Source organism: the organism of the source record quoted next, unplaced genomic scaffold (genome assembly GCF_019419815.1).
Source record: "Pyrus x bretschneideri cultivar Hongxiangsu unplaced genomic scaffold, Pyrus_bretschneideri_v1 Contig2, whole genome shotgun sequence".
NCBI lineage: Eukaryota > Viridiplantae > Streptophyta > Magnoliopsida > Rosales > Rosaceae > Pyrus > Pyrus x bretschneideri.
Genome location: NW_025999501.1, coordinates 8,220,162 through 8,242,848, shown reverse-complemented (window position 1 = coordinate 8,242,848; position 22,687 = coordinate 8,220,162). Strand labels below are relative to the sequence as shown.

Sequence of the window (22,687 nt, the reverse complement as noted above, 5' to 3'; positions counted from 1 at the left end):
TATATACTAAGAGCAGTTTCAACATGAGAAGAACACTCTAGGGGATAGTTGATTTATCCCCCCTCCCACCCCCCTCTTAAAAAAAAGCTACTCGAGCCATTTCAATCCATTGGGCTTCGAGGAGCCCAGTTGCTTACCCAATCCATAATTGATTGGCCAGCCCCAAAGGCAGTGATGCAAGGGTGACGTTACACTATTAAAAAACTAATAAAAATATAAAAAAGTAATTTAAAAAAAATTATAAAAAATACAAAAAATATAAAAGTTATAATTTTTTTTTCTATAAATACCTAATCATGTTCTTCTACCTTACACCACATTTTAATATTTTCAAATATTTTTAACTAATCTTTTATTATTATCTAAGATTAAAAATAAAATTATTTTTTAAAATTTGATAAAAATAATAATATTTTAATACGAATTGCCTAGGCTATTCAGTTTAAGGATGGAGATCTACTTGGGCAATTATTGTTCACTTGGGGAGATTGTATTACCTCTTGCCCATGGGGCTTTTTAGGGGTGAAAGTGCTCGAAGAGGGAGGAGGTGGGCTTATCCTCACAATAGACTAACAATAATGTGGTTCAAATTCGCATTTTGCGAGAATCGAACCTAAAACCTCTCACTTACCAGTAAAGAGGAATACCACTAAACTGTAGTATTAAGTGGCCTCTCACTTTCATTTTGTAATTCTATTTAAAAAAAATAAAGTTAACACAAAATGTTGATATGATTTAATCGTAATTGTTCAAATAGAAAGAAACTTAGAAATTATGGTAGATCAAGTACCTGATCGACAGTTATGACTTGGTCAATAACTATTAATGGTGTCACGATATGGAATTATTAATTTCCTGTTTTGGTAATTTGGTTTCACTCATTGTGGGAAAGAGTAACATTGACTTTGCAAAAATTTCATGGCGTGAAAGAGTAACTCTAGTCTAGTTTGAACTTATTTACGTAGTTTAGATGAATATAATGTAATTATATTGTCATAATAAAAAGTAAAGTTGTTGCCAAAATTTCATGAAAAAAGGCGTGAAAGTTAAGCAGAAACTTTTGTTAATGATGTTAGTGTCTAAATTTAAAGAGTTGAGTTTATGATGTAAGATTGTATTTTTCAATGGAGGAGGAAGATTGTATTTTCAATGGAGGATGATTCTCTACCCTCCTATTTCCATCCCCTTCCATCCCCTCCTCTCATACATTATTTTTTATCTTATTATCTCTATAAAAAAATCAATATAAGATGTGGACGTGGCTTAACCGTGACCGTTCAAATAAGAGGGCATGTAAGGGTAGAGAGATTAGGAGGGTAGAGAATCCTCTTCCTTTTTCAATATTGTAAGAACCATTCAATATAAATTGTACTTTATTCTATGAATTTTCTAATGTGAGATTGCATTGTTCAACAGCGAGACACTCTTCTCTCTTTAAGTTGTAACGGAAAACTCACCTACGCGCATATATGTATAATATTGTACAATACTATATTGATATACTCAATACACGTATTGTAACACATGATGGACAACAAAATTTATACTTTGTAATTGTTGACCCTAAAAACATATTGTACAATACTATATTGATATACTCAATACACGTATTGTAATACATGATGGACAACAAAAAGTATACTTTATAATTGTTGACCCTAAAAACTACCTAACCTACGTGGCGCACAGGTTGTGTAATTAATAAGCTAACTATGTCATTCGATTGTGTGCAGGGCGTGCCAACTCGTTGGCTGAGCTTAGCCGGGGAGTAAAATATGCTGATGCCGCATTGAGCGCGTTGCTGACTTCGCGATTGTGGCCGAGGAAGGAACACGTCTCAGCCTTCGGGTTCTAGAGCCTTAAGATAAGGTTGCTAGTTTTGCAAAGTTCAATATCAAATTCGACTTTCAATGTGACGAATGTAGTAACTTGGTAACACCTCACTTCGCCGAGAAGGTTGATGAGATGACCTCTACCAACAAGAACTCGAAAATTCTTGTCGACCGAGACTTGGATAAATAACCAGTCGGTCTCGAAGCTGTGCTGTTTATTCAAACTGAAGGTGCTCCTTGATCGGCTGATTCTACGGCTTCAGTGTTGTTTATCCAAACTAAAGATGTCGCTAGTTGCCTTCACAGTGCTGTTTATCCAAACTGAAGATGTGTTGGCGAGAGAAAAAGGAGAAGGATAAAATCTCAAAGGGTGTTAAGAAGCTTTGTGCAGGGCAATTTGTGTGTTGAATTGAAGAGACTTTTTTCGATGCACAAAGTCTTGTATTTATAAGGTTGGATATCTGCTTGGCACGGCCTGATGGTGTTCAACTGCAACTCAAACTCTAAGAAGAAAGATTGATCTGTATCTATCCTTCCTATTTGTGACTTTTCAAACAAAATAAAAACTTATCTAGGCTTATCACATCATATCAGAAGCCTAGCCCACCTAGGCTTCTTATCTCATCATCAAAACTTCATCAGTAGCGTTTAAACTCATCTGACAACATCCTTCACCATGTAAAAAGGCCTAGCCTACCTAGGTTTCTTATTTCATCATTATCCAAGACCCTCAAATCCTAGGCTATGCCACGTGATAAGAGTCCTTGGCTGAGCTGCTCTAATCCACACGATACACTGCTAACAAATCCAAATTAAATTGGACTCTTGTGCTTGCTTCTAAGTTGGGGCTATGATTTGTATCCCATCTATTTTGTACAAGAAAATCGAGATAATTTATTAAAAGATAATTATTATGATTAAAAACTATAATATTATCACTTTCTTATCTGATGGTCAATGACACACTCCGACCGAGATCAGGGCGTGCTGGCCATCAAACGGAGGTGACGTAACCATGTGCACAGTGCGGAAGCTAAAAAAACAATAATAGAAGAAGTACGAATAAATAAAAACTAGCATAAATAAGGTAATAGAAATAAGTGCTAGCGTAAGTGAGACACAAGTTCAGAGCATAAAGCCTAAAGCAGTCCAAAATAAAATGACGCGGCAACAGTACACCCGAAGGTGGCCCTACACTGGTGATCGTCTGTCAGAAATGCCGGGAAAGCTCTCTGGGAAACCACCAAACCTGCTAGATAGCTAGAACCTGGAGGGGCACAAAACAAAAGCATGAGTGGGCAAAAACAAAGCTTTTCGAAAACCATTTAACAAATAAATTCTAACCCCTCGCCGTAAAACCTGTATACTTTCCAGAAAATAAACATATGTACATATATATATATATATATACCAATCATGCTTAAGAATATGCCATGACGGAACCCCAGAATGAAATGCAAGTGCTCGGGTATAAATCATAACCATAACCTATAGTCTGGCAGCCGGAGTCACCTAACATGACCTGTACGACTGCATCTAGAGCTCAAATCTCAATCTTAATAACTAAACTTGCCCACGAGTCGGAACCACCTAAAGTGGTCTGTACGATAGGCCTGGGTGTAATACATATAAACGTTCTAGTGCTACGATCACGTGAAGGCTGTGCGAATGATTGCGGGTCACCTACGAGTCGGAACCACCGAATGTGGTCTGTACGACAGGACTGTGCACCTAACTTGGATCCAAGTTGAGCGTGTGGTGCGGGAGGTGAACAACACGTAAAGGACTGTGCCCTACTCTGGGCGGGAGCACTAACACCGGGGGTGCAGGTTATGAGCTCTCTAAGCATCTCGAATCCCTACTAAATGTAAACATGAATAACACTTACCTGACACTTACCTGTGCGTCCGCAGCACCCAATATGCATATGTATATATATACGACTAATAATGCAACTAACGATGCATAAATAACGATAATCTAATGCATGGCATATGGCAAATGACAATTCAAATCAATTTCTAGGAAAATATAAGTATATAGGTATATATGGAAAACCAAAAGCCCACTCACTGGTAAGTGGAAGGGTCGTAACCCCCCTGCCTCGAGTGACCACGCTCGTCCTCGGGATACGTCTCACCTATATGCGAAACAACTATAAAAACATTAATTTTAAAGCACATAACCAACCTTTATAAATAACTTCTCATACAATGCTCAAATGGGGTGTATGAATACACCAACGTGATCTACTCAACCTCAGGAACATCCCCATATTTTTAAAATAATTTTTCACCGCCGCACGCGCCCCCACGCGCCGGCCAAGGCACGGCCACACGCGTCGGCCACGCGCAGGCATGTGCCTGGCACGCTAACGGCATCAACTGACGTCGTGAGGGAATATTCCATTATCCCTAACGGTTTCCGTCAACGGCGTTAGAAATATTCCGTCGTCTTCTCCGGCGAGCCTCCGGCGCCGTCGCCAGCGCCGGAAAATCGGGAATTTTTCAAACGTTGATATCTTCTTCGTTTTTCATCCAAATTTCACAAAATTGGTACCAAAATGAAGCTTAGAACTAGAGGAACACAATAATACCACTTTCAAGGGCTAAAATCCACAAAATCTCACCTGAAAAATCAACCCAACTCCGGCCAACTTCGAAACTAGTGATCCCGACGTCCAAAACCATCAAACGAACCACCTCGAGCCTCCTGGGGACCTCACCAAACTACCTACAAGCTTGAAATTCCCTAAAACGTGAGAAATCACGTGTGTATGAACAATACCTCAAATCGGACATCGTGTATTCGACGTGAAAACGAAGGTGTTCTTACCTAAAATGGGCATGGTTGGACTCCCACAAGCCTCACGAGTCTGAAAATGTGCTTGGATTCCACGATCTGTGAAGGTTCGATGGGTGTGTGGGTGTGTCCGTATGTTTCAAAGGAAATGGGAAGGGAATGGGGCTCGGGACAGGCGCAGGGAAAGGGAGAAAACAGTGAGGGAAATGTGTGGTCCACCATTAGCCAGCAACCAACCAAAAATAACCACAAAACGTAAAGAAAACGAACTAAGGGCAATCTTGTCTTTTCACACGTACGTTTTAATATTTTGGGACGGGCTGTCACAGTCAAGAATCATGCTCACTCAACGAACTCGATTACTCAAACCGACAATGTAAAATCGGGTCTAAACTGTAATATAACGCGTGTTTGTTTAGTTACGATAAGTTTCACTGAACTTGATTGCTTAGCTAGAATTAATAGTTCATATTTAGTGCAAGCAAAGATTGAATTTAATAATGCAACTAAGTCAGACTATCTTTGTCACTGTGGTAACAATTGCCCTGCCTCTAACTTGGTGGGTGGCCATTTTAAATTATTTCTGATCGAACAAAGAAGAGAAGACAAAAAGAAGAATTTTTACAGTAAATTGGACAAGTTTGCATGCAATTACATGGAACCTATGTGGTGGTTCACTTATAGAACTCATGAGTTCTATGAAAATATGGTTAACTTTTACTCTAAATCATATTTTAAAATATATTTTTTATTTTCTAAGGAATTAGGAATAAACTTTTGTTGATAAATAATAAAAGAAAATATATTTTCATAAAAAATTAAAAAAAGGTAAAACTTTAAATAGTTTTTACCAACAAAAATAAAAGGTGACATCGAATTTGGACCAACCACTCAAGAGGATTTAGAATAAGAACATGGTGCATTTTACCTTGTTTAATTCTAGTTTAGGCCACTTAGTTTTATAGTCTAGTGGTATTCTTCTTTACTTGTAAGTAAGAGATCTTATATTCGATTATCGCCAAAGGCGAATTTAAACCATATTATTGCTAGCCCATTGTGCAGCTAAGCCCACCCCTTCCCTCTTAGTATAAATAATATCATTTATTAAAAAAAAAATCCTAGTTTAATTCAATGTTTTGGCATCCGTTCATGTGTTGTAGTAATGAGGTTCTTACATTGTTTTTTACCTTGGTCATATATCATAATTTTTGGCTTACATTCATGTGTAAGTAATTGAATTCATACATTGTTTTTACCTTGGTTCATGGAGGGTTAGTTCATGACAATTTTGTTACATGTATGCCCTGAAAACCAATTATAGGATGAAGTTTCTTAGGATAATGCACAAGAGATTAATGAATCTAATAATCAGAGGATAAAATTATCGTTAAGACTGTCACATTAATCATTATACGCCTAAATGGTGAGTCCATGAATAATGGCATACTAGAAGAAGAAGAAGTCTAAAGAAGTTAGATTACAGAGACCTTCTACCAATCAACCGTCGAATATCCTAAATTGTTCCTAATCGTAGAGTTATCAAATGGACACTAATAATACGGATAGGCCAATACACACTATGTTATTGACTAGCATAAGAAGGGTAGTATGGTCAAGGTCAAAATGTGTAAAAATGATATAAAAGACAATTAGTTAGTTAGAGTTGGGGAGGTTTTGAAGCTTAGGAGATAAGATAACACTTGGGTGTATAAGTGTGAAAGATCTTGTAAGCAAGTAATCAATTGTAATACACGAAAATATCATATCTCTCTATCTCTCTTCTCTATCATTCTTTCTTTCTATATTTCTAGGTATTTTCTGGTTTTCTTGATGAACATTGTTATCATGGTATCAATCGCTCGGACGATTCTTGGTGCGGTTTCTTTCGTTGAAGATTAAAGAACTGCGAGTGAAGGTTAATGATGGCTGCAAGGTCACAGTGTTTTCTGTCAAAAAGGGTCAAGGGGTTCGTTCATATCAGGTTCTTGGTTTCTGTTTTCGCATTGCACACCATCTGTTTGTGATATGTTTTAGGTGAAGAGTGTGTGTTCTTTTTCTATGAATTTGAAGGCCGATAGCCATTGTTAGCAAGTTCAAAGGCCGATAGCCATTATTTGAGTTCGTAAGAGGTCGATAGCCATTGTTTGATTGTGAAACGTGTTTTTTGTCGAAGAAAGAAAAAGGCCGATAGCCATTAGCAAAGAAGGGTAGCATATTTAGGGTTCAAGAGCATATTTTGTTTAGTTGTTTGGTATTCAAATGACGGCGTCTAATGTCAAGATTGAAGGGTTGCTTGGGATGCTTAAGGTAAAGCTTCAGGATGACAATTTTGTTAAATGGAGTTTCCAGTTTCAGTCTGTTCTTAGGGGATATGATCTTTTTGATCATTTCACGGGTGAAGATCCATGTTCTCCGAGATTTGTTATTGATACAAAGTCAGGAGTTACTACTGAAGTTACTATGGCATATAAAGATTGGGTGAAAAAGGATCTAGCCTTACTCAGTCTTCTCATTGCTACACTATTTGATGATGTTATGGAACACATTATTGGTAGTAAGACTGCGTGTGAGGCCTGGACTTGTTTACAAGAAAGATTTGCGTCTGTCTCTATGGTTAGAATCAATCAACTGAAAAGTGAGTTCTACACTATCCAAAAAGGTGGGGAATCTGTGGATAGGTTTCTTTTAAGGGTTAAAGCCATTAAGGATCAACTAGTGTCTGTTGGAGAAAGGATCACTAAGAATGATTTTCTTATAGCTGTGCTATCTGGCTTACCTCCTGAGTTTGAAATGATAAAAACTGTGATATTGGCTCGGGATTCTCCTATATCATATAAAGATTTGAGGGCTCAACTTCTTGGTGCAGAGGCTAATATTGAATCACGAATGAAGTCTTTGAGTACATCCATGGCAGCAATGTATGTTTATGGAGATGGATCTGGCTCCAGTGCTTTTCATAATAATCATAACGGTTTCGAAGTTGGGGAAAGTTCCAACTCTCACAAATTTCAAGGGGAGTATGATGGTGAACATTCCAATGCGTTTCATGGTGGTTCTGGCTTTGTGGGGAATGGTGACAGGTTTGTCCAGAAGAGCAATTTTTCAGGGGGCAATATGAGGTATAATGGCAATTATAACAATGGTCATTTTGATCATAGAAGTACTAATGGTTCAAGAAACTTCTCTGGTAATGGAAATCCATCTGGTCACAGAGGTAACAATGGCAGTTTTAATGGCAATTTTTCTGGCAATGGTAAAAGTGTTCAGTCACAGAATGGAAGTAGTTTCTCCGGTAATGGTTTTCAAAAGAGTAATACCTGGAATGGCAATACATCTTACATATCTGGCGTTTCACCTGAGTGTCAAATATGTTCTAGGATGGGACATACAACAGCTAATTGCTAACATAGAGCTGCCACTGGAAATTCAGGGTTCTTTGCTTGTTAGATTTGTGGGAAAAGAGGACATATTGCACTGGAGTGTTATCATCGCAATAATTTTGCTTATCAGGGTACTCCACCACCTTCTTCCTTGACTGCAATGATTGCACAGGCTCATATTGGACAGAATACACCACAGAACAATGGACATGGGTTATCCAATGGGGATACTTGGATTCTAGACACCGGAGCTACACATCACATAACTTCCAATGTTCATGCACTCTCTCAAGTCAATTCTTACAATGGAGATGAGAAGATAACAATTGGAAATGGTGAAGGTTTGGCAGTCAAGAACATTGGTTCTTCTACAATTACAACTCCAAATAATGCTTTAATTCTGCATAATGTGTTGCATGTGCCTCAAATTACTGCCAATCTTCTTTTTGTTAAGATGTTATACCAAGATAACGGATGTTGGTTTATTTGTGATGATGTGGATTTCTTTATACAGGACAAAGCAACGATGGTGATTTTGTACCACGGAAGGAGTGATGATGGGGAACTTTTCAAGATTCCAGTAACTGTTTTTGACAACTCATTTGCTACAAGGTTGAGTCGATGTGCTGCATTCTTGGGACAGAAAGTAAGGACTGCAATTTGGCATCAACGGCTAGGACATCCATCAGGGGATATTTTAGCTAGAATGTTGAAGACTGCTGACATTAGTACTAGTAAAGATACTTGTCCAACTTTGTGTTCTTCTTGTGTACAAGGGAAAATGTGTAGACAAGTATTTCCAGTAAGACAAAATAAAGCTAAGACAAGTATTTCCAGTAAGACAAAATAAAGCTAAGTGTTTGTTTGAGAAAGTTCACTCCGATGTATGGGGACCATCTACAATCCAATCTATAGAAGGATATAAGTACTACATTACTTTTGTACATGAATTTTCTAGATTTATGTGGATTTTTCCTATGATCAATAAATCAGAAGCTTGTTCATTTTTTGTGAAGTTAACAACTTTTGTGCTTAATCAGTTTCATGCTTCAATTAAATGTTTTCAGTCTGATGGGGGAGGTGAATATATGAGTAAACCATTTAAGGAGTTTCTAGCAAGTAAAGGTATTTCCCACATGATTTCCTGTCCTTATACTCCTCAGCAGAATGGTATTGCTGAAAGGAGACATCGTCATGTAGTAGAAACTGCCATTACTTTAATGGCAGAAGCAAGTTTGCCTCAAATGTTCTGGTATCATGCCTGTGCTCATACAGTTATCTTAATTAACAGAATGCCATCTCAAGTCTTAGAGTTTCAGTCTCCTTATCAAATTTTGTTTGGACAAACACCAGATATTCATAACTTTAGAGTCTTTGGCACTGCCATTTATCCCTTACTGCGCCCATATACCAGTAATAAGTTTCAACCTAGATCTTCATTATGTGTTTTTCTTGGTTATGCTTTGGGATACAAATGAGCAATCTGCTATGATATGAACACTGGTAAATTGATCCTGTCCAGGCATGTCATATACAATAAGGAAGTGTTTCCCTATAAAACAGTCCTATCTCGAGGGTGTATTCATTCTGAATAGTCTAAGCACATATCAAGAGATGTGGTTGTGGTTCAAATGCCTATTCCTGCAGTTCATAGTACAGTATCTGTATCAAGTGCAGCTTCAATGTTAGATCCAGTCTTTCAGCAGCAAGTGTCAAGTGTGCAATCCAATTCTGAAATGGAAGCATCTCATGAATCTGCTAATTGTTCCAACTACTCACAACCATCACCTTCCCATCATCACTCCAATGCAGAAGTCAATGCATTACCCTTGTTGCCTGTCCATCATAGTTCCCAACTAGAGGTATTGATTCCTATCTCTCCTCAATTCAGTGAACATTCTGACAATCATTCCATGTCCCTGGATGCAGTGTCTATTTATCCCATGGTTACACGATTGAAAAGTGGGACTATACAACGACAAAATTATGCTGCCTATTTGACATCTTTTCCAGAATTACAGTCTTTACATGTTACAGAAGATGAAGTGTTCTCTGGTGGTTATTCTTTTGTGACAGAGATCATTGATACTAAAGAACCTTCTAATTTTCGAAAAGCTGCAAGTCTCCCACATTGGCAGCAAGCTATGCAGGAAGAATATGACTCTTTCAGGGCTCAGGGGACCTGGCAGCTAGTTCCATATCCTAGTAACAGATATGTGGTTGGTAGTAAATGGGTTTACAAGGTCAAAAAGAAGTCTGATGGTAGTGTATCGAGATACAAAGCTCGATTGGTGGCTCAAGGGTTTTCACAGGAGCATGGAATTGATTATTCTGAGACATTTAGTCATGTGTGTTCGACATACAACAGTGAGAATCATTCTTGCTATAGCTGCGATGAATCACTGGGAGTTGAAACAATTGGACATTAAAAATGCATTCTTGCATGGGGATTTACAAGAAGAGGTTTATATGCACCAACCTCAAGGTTTTGTTGATCCCACATGTCCCACTTATGTCTGTAAACTAGTTAAATCACTGTATGGCATTAAACAGGCACCAAGGGCCTGGAATTCTAAGTTTACCACCTATCTATGTGCTATGGGGTTTCATGCTTCATTGTCTGACACAAGTCTGTTTGTAAAGAACACTGGTGCTGATCTTATCATCCTCCTTCTCTATGTGGATGATATAATTTTGACAGGTTCTAATTCTGTCCAAATTCAACAGATCATTCATGAATTATCAGAGGTGTTTGAATTGAAAGATTTGGGCAGACTCAGCTATTTCTTGGGCCTACAGATTTCATATCCTTCAAATGGGGATATATTTGTCAACCTGTCGAAATATATCAAAGATTTGCTTCATAAAGCTGGAATGGATTCTTGTAAACCATCCACAACACCATGTAAGCCACACAACTCATTGCTTCTCACTGTAGGAATGCCATTGCCTGATCCTACATTTTACAGGAGCATTGTAGGTTCTCTCCAATACCTGACATTTACTAGGCCGGATATTGCTTTTGCGGTTAATTCAGTGTGCCAATTTATGAAAGCACCAACTGATGTTCATTTTGGAGATGTGAAGAGAATCTTGAGGTATCTTAAGGGTACAATACATTATGGTCTTGTATATTCCGCAGCTACAACACCGAGTCTCGAGGCTTTTTCAGACTCTGATTGGGCTGCATATTTGAACACTCGGAGGTCTGTGATTGGTTATCTTGTTTTTCTTGGCAATAATCCAATTTCATGGCAGTCTAAGAAACAAGGTTCTGTCTCTCGAAGCTCTACTGAAGCAGAATACAAAGCCTTGGCTCACACTGCAGCTGATCTAGCGTGGATAAGGGCAGTCTTGAAGGATTTGGATGTGTTTCTGCCCACATCACATGTTATACACTGTGATAATTTGTCTGCGATTGCATTAAGTGCAAATCCAGTGTTTCACTCTCGAATCAAGCACTTGGATACAGATTATCATTTTGTTAGAGAGAAGGTGCAACAAGGTGATTTAGAAGTTTCCTATATTCCCACTGAAGATCAATCTGCCGATATTCTTACAAAGGGGTTACATGGGCCATTATTTGTCAAACATTGTTACAATCTTAAGCTTGGTTCCCCAAGTTAAGATTGCAGGGGGATATTGACTAGCATAAGAAGGGTAGTATGGTCAAGGTCAAAATGTGTAAAAATGATATAAAAGACAGTTAGTTAGTTAGAGTTGGGAGGTTTTGAAGCTTAGGAGATAAGATAACACTTGGGTATATAAGTGTGAAAGATCTTGTAAGCAAGTAATCAATTGTAATACACGAAAATATCATATCTCTCTATCTCTCTTCTCTATCATTCTTTCTCTTTATATTTCTAGGTATTTTCTGGTTTTCTTGATGAACACTGTTATCATATGTATGATTCACTACGAGGATGACTAGTCTCAAGCTATTCGTATATAAAAACTAAAAAAAATGTGCAGATGCTTAATATAAAATTAGATCACTGGACATAATCATTCAAGAGTACTTGCATGAAGTTCTACATACATATCAAACCACACTCTAATATACAAGATAAAGCTCATATTGCACAAACAATGAGATATGACATATCAAACCACTCACTAAAGACTAACAACTCCAATAGATCAAATAATCGTTTTAGCAGGAGTGCCAAAATCAGGACCCCATTGGAAATAAATGCTCTAGAACAATTGAGATAAAAGACGAAAACGAGAATATATAGGCAGATTCCAACAAACAATAACAAAAATCAAGTCTTATCCTATTAAAGTGGAGTCAGTTATATAAATCTAGAACGTCATTGCTCTCGGTTTTGTGCCAAGTCTTACATTAGCTCCAAGTACTCCATATTTTTTTTCTTAAAGTTTCTTTCAAATTCTTCCTAGGTCTTTCTTTAATTATTTTGACCCGATCCTCCGTCTTATAATTGCATCTTCTAACTAGACACCTGTAGGCAAATCCGAACACAAATGATTAATTCTGAAAATTTGACATTACCCCTTGAAACTATATTTTCTTTAACTAAAACCCATCTCCTTTTGTTTTCTTAACTAAAGTCCATTGACTAGGCTCAAACTAAGCAAATTCTTTAATTAAGTTTGGCTTTTCAAATTGTGTATTTTCCGAATGCCTAAACTACCACTATTAATACTTGGATTGGGTTTTTGGATCAGTACTTGTTATATCCATTTAATTAATTATATTTATTTTACAAAATATTTCATGCCATTCATTCAATGTATTAACTTTCAAATTGTTATAAGGTGCCAATTGAAAAATAATAATACTAATTTCATGATTTTGTGCATTAAATATACAAGTTAATTTACCTACTGACACAACAATAAACCTAAAACAACTTCAACTATTGCATATATACTCCAATCCCTAATGCACAAAATAAAAGCTATATGTTCCGCGCAATTTTTACCTACAAAATAGTCTAATGTACATATTCCATCAAACCAAAATTTAAATGGTCTAATTTACTTCCAAAATGGTATAATTTACCTGCATGATTTATGGGCATTAGATTACAAGTTTATTTAATTGCCTACAACAAACCCACAACATTCAAACATTATCTAATATCACTAATTTTTATTGGAATAGGTAAATTAATTTATATGCAGGTAAATTAGTATAAATATTTTATAAGTAGGTAAATTAATTTATATGTAGGTAAATACATGATTCAAACAATTTTTTTTGTACGAGATAAGTCTATTTTTTTAATATGGTAAATTAATTTATATATGTTACTAATATTTATGATACAAGAAAGGTAAAATATCCATATGGATTTAATTGCTCATCATAATTAGGATGAGTAATAACATTTTTTATTAACCAAATTAGAATTTTGTGGCATAAGTTGTAAATGTGTTGTAATAGTTAGTTATATATTTGTCGACATGACAGTCTACTTGAAATTTAAGTTTTATTTGAATGTTTAAAACTAGATAGATTTTTAAGAAAACTAATTAAAAGGACTTGAAAACTTTGAGTTCTAACGATAAGGACAAAATAAAGGATAAAATAAATAGTAACAGGTTTGACCTTTTAGTGTAAAAATATGATTTTTCATTTAAATGAACAGCATCGTAAACTTTTCGTTAAAACTCTTTAGATTTTTATGTGAAAAATAAGAATTTCAAGAATTTATATACATAAAAAAACCCTTACTAATTTTGGATGACTTCAATGCCCCTCTCAATAGTCAGGAAAAGTGTGGGAGTCAAGGGGAATAGCTTGGCTGCATCCACAAATTTTCATGCGCATATCATGGCTTTTGTACCCACTCCCTGACACCCATCAACCCCATCCCTTTCGTTGTGGAGGAAGATTGTCTGCCTCCTGTTTGAATGTTTTTATTATTTTCTTCTATTTGTGCGATTATGGTTAAATCAAGTTAACATTTTATATTTTTATTATTTTTTATCTTATTATCTTTATAAAAAAATTAATATAAAATATTGACGTGATTTGATTGTACAAAATAAAAAAAATAGAAATGACATCTAAACAAGAAGATAGACAATCTGCCGCATTCGGTTGTTGTGTTGGGACAAAAAAGGGGTCCTACGTCTCCACTACCACTTCATTAAATGGGAGGAGATGAGACCCAACTCCTCACCCATCACCCATCACCCATCACCCATCTCTGTCTAGTTAGACCTTTGTCTGTCTTTCTCTCTACTGTGTCCGTGTGTTGTTGGGAGAGAAGAGAAATCATGGCTAAGGGAAGAGACAGTGCAGTGGTTGCTACGGCGGTGCTCCTCCTCGCTTTGCTGCTCCACTGTGAGTGGGCGGATGCAAAAACCTACACCGTTGGGGATGGAGGTGGTTGGACCTTTAATGTTGCTGGGTGGCCTAGTGGAAAGACTTTTAGAGCCGGTGACATACTCGGTTAGTAAATTTTGATATATCCTTGCCCTAGCTCAGAGCATGCGATGATCATTTCTTTATCATTTTACTTCGATGTAAGTTGTCATCAGTATTCTAAAATGTCATTACATATTCGACTTCGATATGAAATCATGAAGAATTTGTAATTTTTAGAGTCTTAAAATGTATCATTTTCAAATTGGTTCGTACTACGTACTAGGAAGATATAGATAGTAGATCTTGAAAAAACATGCATGATGAGTTTGACTGGATTTGGTTGTGCTTGTATAGGAGAAGAATAGACATCTTGTTGTAATTTGCAGGCTCGTTGAAATGTTTTTAAAATAGTTGAAAGCAGTATAATGAAAATGTTTTAAAAACTAATAATTAATGAAAAGAGTAAACTGTCGATTTGCCCCTGAACTATCACCTAACTTTCAAATTTTTCCCTAAATTTTTAATTGAAAAATTAAGGACTTAAACTAATTTTTTTTGCCGATTTGCCCCCTATTGTTAATTTTTCATTCATTCCATCCAAATTTTTGTTAAATGGAAGCATGTGCACAACATGTGTGAGTAGTTCGGTCGCTTTATTCTTTAAAATACTTGAAAACTTTAGATTTCTAAAATATAAACATGTGCAAATATGTGTGATTCTATAGCTTTTGTGTCTGAAGGTCTAGTGAACTGACGTTTTTGTCCACAAATGAGAGTTACGTAGTTTGCACATGATAAAAGTTAATGTTAATTTGGATGAAATCTATGAAAAACTAACGGTATGGGGGAAATCGGCCAAAAAAAGATAGTTTTAGTCCTTAATTTTCCAATTAAAAAGTTCAGTAAGGAAATCGAAAGTTGGGTGATAGTTCAGGGGGCAAATTAGTAATTTACTCTTAATAAAAATGTAAATGAATCTTGAAAAAACACTTGAAGTGCTTTCTACAAAAAGCACATCATTGATGGTTCTTGCAAACTACTCTTGAAACCAAAAATATTTTCACTTAAAGCATTTTTAGTCATTTTGAAAGCACTTCCAAAAGAGCTTGCATTCTTCAATAATAATAGTTAGTGATATATATATATATATATATATATGCTGATTAGAAAAGTTAACTAATATTGTGTTGCATGGATTAACATATGATTAATTAACAAGTATGTATATATAGTTTTCAACTACGGGGCAGCTGCGCACAACGTGGTGGCTGTGGACAAGGCCGGGTACCAGACATGCAGCACTCCAAGAGCTGCAAAGGTCTATCAAACTGGAAGAGACCAGATCAGACTTGCCAAAGGACAGAACTTCTTCATCTGCAATTTCCCCGGTCACTGCCAATCTGCAATGAAAATTGCCATTACTGCTGCCTAGTGTAGTGTTCCTACCGTCCTACGTTCCTAATAATAAAGTCTGCCTAACTAGAGGTTGACTTGCTTATATATATATCCACATATCACGCCTCTTTTTTTGGACACTCTTGTCTGTCTTTTGTGTTTACTTATTTAATAGCTAAAATAAAAAAAAATTTTGTGTGTGAAGTCATTTTCTAAAGCAAAGCCCTATCCCGCCATGCCTATGCCGCAAGTAAATAAAAAAGGGCCTTCTCCCCAGCCCTGGAAGCGCACGTAATAACTTATTGAGTCGGTCCAAATCATGTGTTTATGAGGGGTGCCAACTCCAATTACCGTTTGTGTACGATCAATACTAAATGTGACAAACTATCCATATTACCTCCTCTACATTTATTCTTTTTTTTTTTGGTCGAGCGAGCAAACTACTTTTCATAACCCTCATGATCCACTATGAGAGCACTATATATGCTAGCAAAATATATGTTGTTGGATACGCTGTTTGTAACTTTTTCACTACTACTTTGTGGGTGAAGAAATAATAGTTTGAGAGTCTTGGTGCTAGCTTTAGGGCCACATTGGACCATTCAATGGTGCCATTGGGAAAGATCACTTTGTGTAAGCCACGATAAGGTGGCCTCTCTCTCTGCTCTATCCTTCTTCTCTCACCCGCCAAGACCTTTACTCGCAAACTCTGGTTCCTAGCCATTGGCCCCTTTCCTTGATTGGGGTCGGTGGCAAGCCTTAAATTTACTTTTCATGTGGCTCTCTTCTTTACTTATTTTTCTTGCTTTGCTTTTGATCCTTATGGGCTGGTTTGGTATTGTTGTGATTTGAAAAAAAAAACTACTTCTGCTGTGCTGTGAGAATAAACAGATGTGAAATCCAGAAGCAGAATGTTTGATAAACTTTTCTGTAAAAGTGATTTTGGAAAAAAGAGCAGTATTATAGTGTTTGGTAAACTTTTATGTAAAACAGCTGTGACTGTGTGAAATGACCAAAAAGGGTTTGGTTTTATTTAGTGTGCCTTAAGGGGCCCACTCCTTTTATTTAGTCTCCCTCTTCTTTTCTCTTTCTTCCCTTTTTCCCGTGAGACTCCTTTCTCTTTAACTCTCTCTTTATGATACTCTCACTCTATCTAATTACAAAGAGAATCACCCACACCAACACCATTTTTCGAGTGAAATTCATACCAATATTCCCTGTTTTATGTGTAGTTTGACCTATGGATTCGAATGGTGGCGTTGCATGGGAAGTTCAAGTACTCAAAAATGAAGAAAGCCAACCCTTCCCTCTCGGTGAAAAACTCTTCAACGAGTTGACCTGAGGCTCGACGAAATTGGGGTGCTTCAAACTCAATTCAACCTTCATTTAATCTCAGGTACAACGTCTGTATCCTGCATATCGAATTTGGGCATGAAATTCTTGGGATTTAACCCAAATGCCCTTTTTGTGTTCATGCCTAGAAATACGGTGACTTTCTTGGTCATTTTTCCGGCGAACTCGAGACTGAATCTACACCAATCGCCTAATCTCAACTCTGGGTAACTCTGAATCTATACCAAGCTGAAGAAATATGGAGAATGAGAGAGATCGCTAGGAGAACAAGAGAGATCTGGGATTGAAGTTTTCTGGTTCGAGTTTTGCAAGAGTGTGAATGCGAGGAAATGAGGGCAATTTTGGGTTATTGAAAAATTCATTAAAGATTATTGTTCACCCATGTTTTTGAAAATAAGCTGGTTTTTGGAAACTGTTATTTGCAGCTTTAGGTTTTGGGCTTATTTTCATCCAAAACTTTGAAATAAAGCCGATTTGAGAGTTTACCAAATAGCAAAAACCCTCCCAACTTTTTTTCATACCCACTTTTTTTTTTTTTAAATTTATTTATTTAAATCATCTTAATGCCAAACCAGGGCTGTATCTGGTCATTTTGTATTTGAGCGCAGCTTCACTTTGCTTTGAGCTATCTCAATTTCTGTGGGCTTTGTCTCATTTTCCTTTGGCTTTGTCTCACTTTATGGCGATTCTCATCTCAAATCCGAAATTCATGCTTTCTTCCACTCCAATAGTTGTTCCTAGCCGAGAATTGTCCACCAGCCTCGGCCACTTGACTCATCTTGTGTTTGCTCCATGGATCTCATTTGGAGACATGCTTTGGGTTTGGGTGGCTCTCAAAGTGTATTTAGCACTACTTGGTAAGATTATGGGAGCACTCATAGCGCGGGTGGTTTTCCACCCCTATTCTCCATTTCATCCAGTTGGTTTGTTAGGTCTTCTTTTCGATGGCGGCGGCTTCACGATGGTGGTGTGGCTACTTGGGTGGTGGCAGCTGGTCCCTCTTTTCAGATCGAAGATTTTATGTTTTAGGGTGTTATGGGTTTTACTGTTGGGCTTTTCCCCTTGTATTTTATTTGGTTGTATTCTTGCTTGCTTGGTTGTTTTTGTTTGGTGGACTTTTCTAGCCTTGTATTAGCTTTTACCTAATGAATTTCACTTTGTTTGACAAAAAAAAAATAAGACTCTTCATGCTACTACTCGGTTCATAAAGTGTCATAATTAAAGAAAAAAGAAAATAAAATAAAAATGGGAGAAGAAATTGCCATGCCTTCTTTATTGAATTGTTATGGGGATTTGACCTTTTTTTTTTTTTTTTTTTTAAGAGGAAGAAAAGGAAAAGAAAAAGAAGCACAAAATAAAATGATTAGGATTGCCATGCCTTCATCATTAGTTGAGTAATGCTAGAAAAATTAAATTTGTGGACCAAACAAAGTGTCCGTATAGATAAGATTTTTCCTTCTCCAAAGTGAGTATCAAGTATAAGTATTTTTTTCAGTGTAAATTAAGGTAGTAATTCCACAATTGTAATTAAAAATTAATTAACTCGAATACGTGGTGGGGTTGTATCTGCTTATAACTAGCGAGTTTCCACTACAATGCTCCTAAGTTTTAGTGGCACATTTTTACACCAATGCTACATATCACACAGTTATATGGGTTCTTATACAAGATTTAACCTTTGTACATGTCCATTAGATTCTCTGCATGCAAGACCTAATCGTTAATTTTTCGGACTACTCAATGGTACATACTGAATAGACACCCTCGTCTCAAGAGAAAAAACACACCCTCGTCAATTAATTATTCAAACCAACAATGCATATGATTCAAAGAACAAACATAGTTCACTGATTTTATTTAAACTTAAGACATTCAGTCAAGGCTTTTGCCTCATAAAAAATCTTAATAATGTGAGGAATTATATTATTATTTAGCAGTGACTGCTATCTTCATCCCAGCAGCACAGTGGCCAGGAAAACCGCAGATGAAGTAGTTTTGTCCTTGCTGAATTTTGATTTCATCGTTTCCCGACGAGAAGAGTTTATCGCCGACTGTGCATGTCTTGAAACCAATTTCATCTACGACTGCCACACTGTGGAATGCATTGTTGTATTTGAACACTGCAAATAAGATTTCATTGCAATCAAATTAGATACCAATTATTTAAATTAATGTATGAACTAACAAAAAGAGTAATGTTAGGAATACGAGATTTTTATATTTTGGGCACTAACATGCCATATATACCTCCACAAGTTTTTCTTCGGCTCTCGATAGACTCTTTAAAAAATGAGACTCTATATAGACTTTATGTCACCTCATTTTTTTTTGCACAATATTTTGTATTGTTGGCACGATAATTGACGTTAAACTGTGGAGTGACAAAAAATCTATGAAGAATCCTATTTTTGAGAGAATCCACTTAGCTTTGATCCTTCAAATTTTATTTTTTCACTAAAATGTTTCTTTGGAAAACATTTGTTAACTTCTATTAAAAAGAGTGAAGTCATTTTCTAAAGCAAAGCCCTATCCCGCCATGCCTATGCCGCAAGTAAATAAAAAAGGGCCTTCTCCCCAGCCCTGGAAGCGCACGTAATAACTTATTGAGTCGGTCCAAATCATGTGTTTATGAGGGGTGCCAACTCCAATTACCGTTTGTGTACGATCAATACTAAATGTGACAAACTATCCATATTACCTCCTCTACATTTATTCTTTTTTTTTTTGGTCGAGCGAGCAAACTACTTTTCATAACCCTCATGATCCACTATGAGAGCACTATATATGCTAGCAAAATATATGTTGTTGGATACGCTGTTTGTAACTTTTTCACTACTACTTTGTGGGTGAAGAAATAATAGTTTGAGAGTCTTGGTGCTAGCTTTAGGGCCACATTGGACCATTCAATGGTGCCATTGGGAAAGATCACTTTGTGTAAGCCACGATAAGGTGGCCTCTCTCTCTGCTCTATCCTTCTTCTCTCACCCGCCAAGACCTTTACTCGCAAACTCTGGTTCCTAGCCATTGGCCCCTTTCCTTGATTGGGGTCGGTGGCAAGCCTTAAATTTACTTTTCATGTGGCTCTCTTCTTTACTTATTTTTCTTGCTTTGCTTTTGATCCTTATGGGCTGGTTTGGTATTGTTGTGATTTGAAAAAAAAAACTACTTCTGCTGTGCTGTGAGAATAAACAGATGTGAAATCCAGAAGCAGAATGTTTGATAAACTTTTCTGTAAAAGTGATTTTGGAAAAAAGAGCAGTATTATAGTGTTTGGTAAACTTTTATGTAAAACAGCTGTGACTGTGTGAAATGACCAAAAAGGGTTTGGTTTTATTTAGTGTGCCTTAAGGGGCCCACTCCTTTTATTTAGTCTCCCTCTTCTTTTCTCTTTCTTCCCTTTTTCCCGTGAGACTCCTTTCTCTTTAACTCTCTCTTTATGATACTCTCACTCTATCTAATTACAAAGAGAATCACCCACACCAACACCATTTTTCGAGTGAAATTCATACCAATATTCCCTGTTTTATGTGTAGTTTGACCTATGGATTCGAATGGTGGCGTTGCATGGGAAGTTCAAGTACTCAAAAATGAAGAAAGCCAACCCTTCCCTCTCGGTGAAAAACTCTTCAACGAGTTGACCTGAGGCTCGACGAAATTGGGGTGCTTCAAACTCAATTCAACCTTCATTTAATCTCAGGTACAACGTCTGTATCCTGCATATCGAATTTGGGCATGAAATTCTTGGGATTTAACCCAAATGCCCTTTTTGTGTTCATGCCTAGAAATACGGTGACTTTCTTGGTCATTTTTCCGGCGAACTCGAGACTGAATCTACACCAATCGCCTAATCTCAACTCTGGGTAACTCTGAATCTATACCAAGCTGAAGAAATATGGAGAACGAGAGAGATCGCTAGGAGAACAAGAGAGATCTGGGATTGAAGTTTTCTGGTTCAAGTTTTGCAAGAGTGTGAATGCGAGGAAATGAGGGCAATTTTGGGTTATTGAAAAATTCATTAAAGATTATTGTTCACCCATGTTTTTGAAAATAAGCTGGTTTTTGGAAACTGTTATTTGCAGCTTCAGGTTTTGGGCTTATTTTCATCCAAAACTTTTGAAATAAAGCCGATTTTGAGAGTTTACCAAATAGCAAAAACCCTCCCAACTTTTTTTCATACCCACTTTTTTTTTTTTTTAAATTTATTTATTTAAATCATCTCAATGCCAAACCAGGGCTGTATCTGGTCATTTTGTATTTGAGCGCAGCTTCACTTTGCTTTGAGCTGTCTCAATTTCTGTGGGCTTTGTCTCATTTTCCTTTGGCTTTGTCTCACTTTATGGCGATTCTCATCTCAAATCCGAAATTCATGCTTTCTTCCACTCCAATAGTTGTTCCTAGCCGAGAATTGTCCACCAGCCTCGGCCACTTGACTCATCTTGTGTTTGCTCCATGGATCTCATTTGGAGACATGCTTTGGGTTTGGGTGGCTCTCAAAGTGTATTTAGCACTACTTGGTAAGATTATGGGAGCACTCATAGCGCGGGTGGTTTTCCACCCCTATTCTCCATTTCATCCAGTTGGTTTGTTAGGTCTTCTTTTAGATGGCGGCGGCTTCACGATGGTGGTGTGGCTACTTGGGTGGTGGCAGCTGGTCCCTCTTTTCAGATCGAAGATTTTATGTTTTAGGGTGTTATGGGTTTTACTGTTGGGCTTTTCCCCTTGTATTTTATTTGGTTGTATTCTTGCTTGCTTGGTTGTTTTTGTTTGGTGGACTTTTCTAGCCTTGTATTAGCTTTTACCTAATGAATTTCACTTTGTTTGACAAAAAAAAAATAATAAGACTCTTCATGCTACTACTCGGTTCATAAAGTGTCATAATTAAAGAAAAAAGAAAATAAAATAAAAATGGGAGAAGAAATTGCCATGCCTTCTTTATTGAATTGTTATGGGGATTTGACCTTTTTTTTTTTTTTTTTTTTAAGAGGAAGAAAAGGAAAAGAAAAAGAAGCACAAAATAAAATGATTAGGATTGCCATGCCTTCATCATTAGTTGAGTAATGCTAGAAAAATTAAATTTGTGGACCAAACAAAGTGTCCGTATAGATAAGATTTTTCCTTCTCCAAAGTGAGTATCAAGTATAAGTATTTTTTTCAGTGTAAATTAAGGTAGTAATTCCACAATTGTAATTAAAAATTAATTAACTCGAATACGTGGTGGGGTTGTATCTGCTTATAACTAGCGAGTTTCCACTACAATGCTCCTAAGTTTTAGTGGCACATTTTTACACCAATGCTACATATCACACAGTTATATGGGTTCTTATACAAGATTTAACCTTTGTACATGTCCATTAGATTCTCTGCATGCAAGACCTAATCGTTAATTTTTCGGACTACTCAATGGTACATACTGAATAGACACCCTCGTCTCAAGAGAAAAAACACACCCTCGTCAATTAATTATTCAAACCAACAATGCATATGATTCAAAGAACAAACATAGTTCACTGATTTTATTTAAACTTAAGACATTCAGTCAAGGCTTTTGCCTCATAAAAAATCTTAATAATGTGAGGAATTATATT

The 22,687-nt window shown here is 36.7% G+C and overlaps 1 protein-coding gene across 1 annotated transcript; it reads left to right on the top strand.

Moving 5' to 3' along the window:
- The first annotated feature begins 14,146 nt into the window (after positions 1–14,146).
- Positions 14,147–15,953, top strand: LOC125476649 (basic blue protein-like). Its single transcript, XM_048582967.1, has 2 exons — positions 14,147–14,438; positions 15,587–15,953. Exons 1-2 carry the CDS (start codon positions 14,264–14,266, stop codon positions 15,784–15,786), a joined length of 375 nt encoding a protein of 124 aa, XP_048438924.1. The 5' UTR covers positions 14,147–14,263; the 3' UTR covers positions 15,787–15,953.
- The last annotated feature ends 6,734 nt before the right edge of the window (positions 15,954–22,687 follow it).

What these genes read in the sequence shown, in the direction of transcription:
- LOC125476649 (XM_048582967.1), top strand. Translation starts at nt 14,264, where the DNA reads ATGGCTAAGGGAAGAGACAGTGCAGTGGTTGCTACGGCGGTGCTCCTC. An exon ending in TAGAGCCGGTGACATACTCG is followed by an intron (nt 14,439 to 15,586) that starts GTTAGTAAATTT and finishes ATGTATATATAG; the next exon opens with TTTTCAACTACGGGGCAGCT.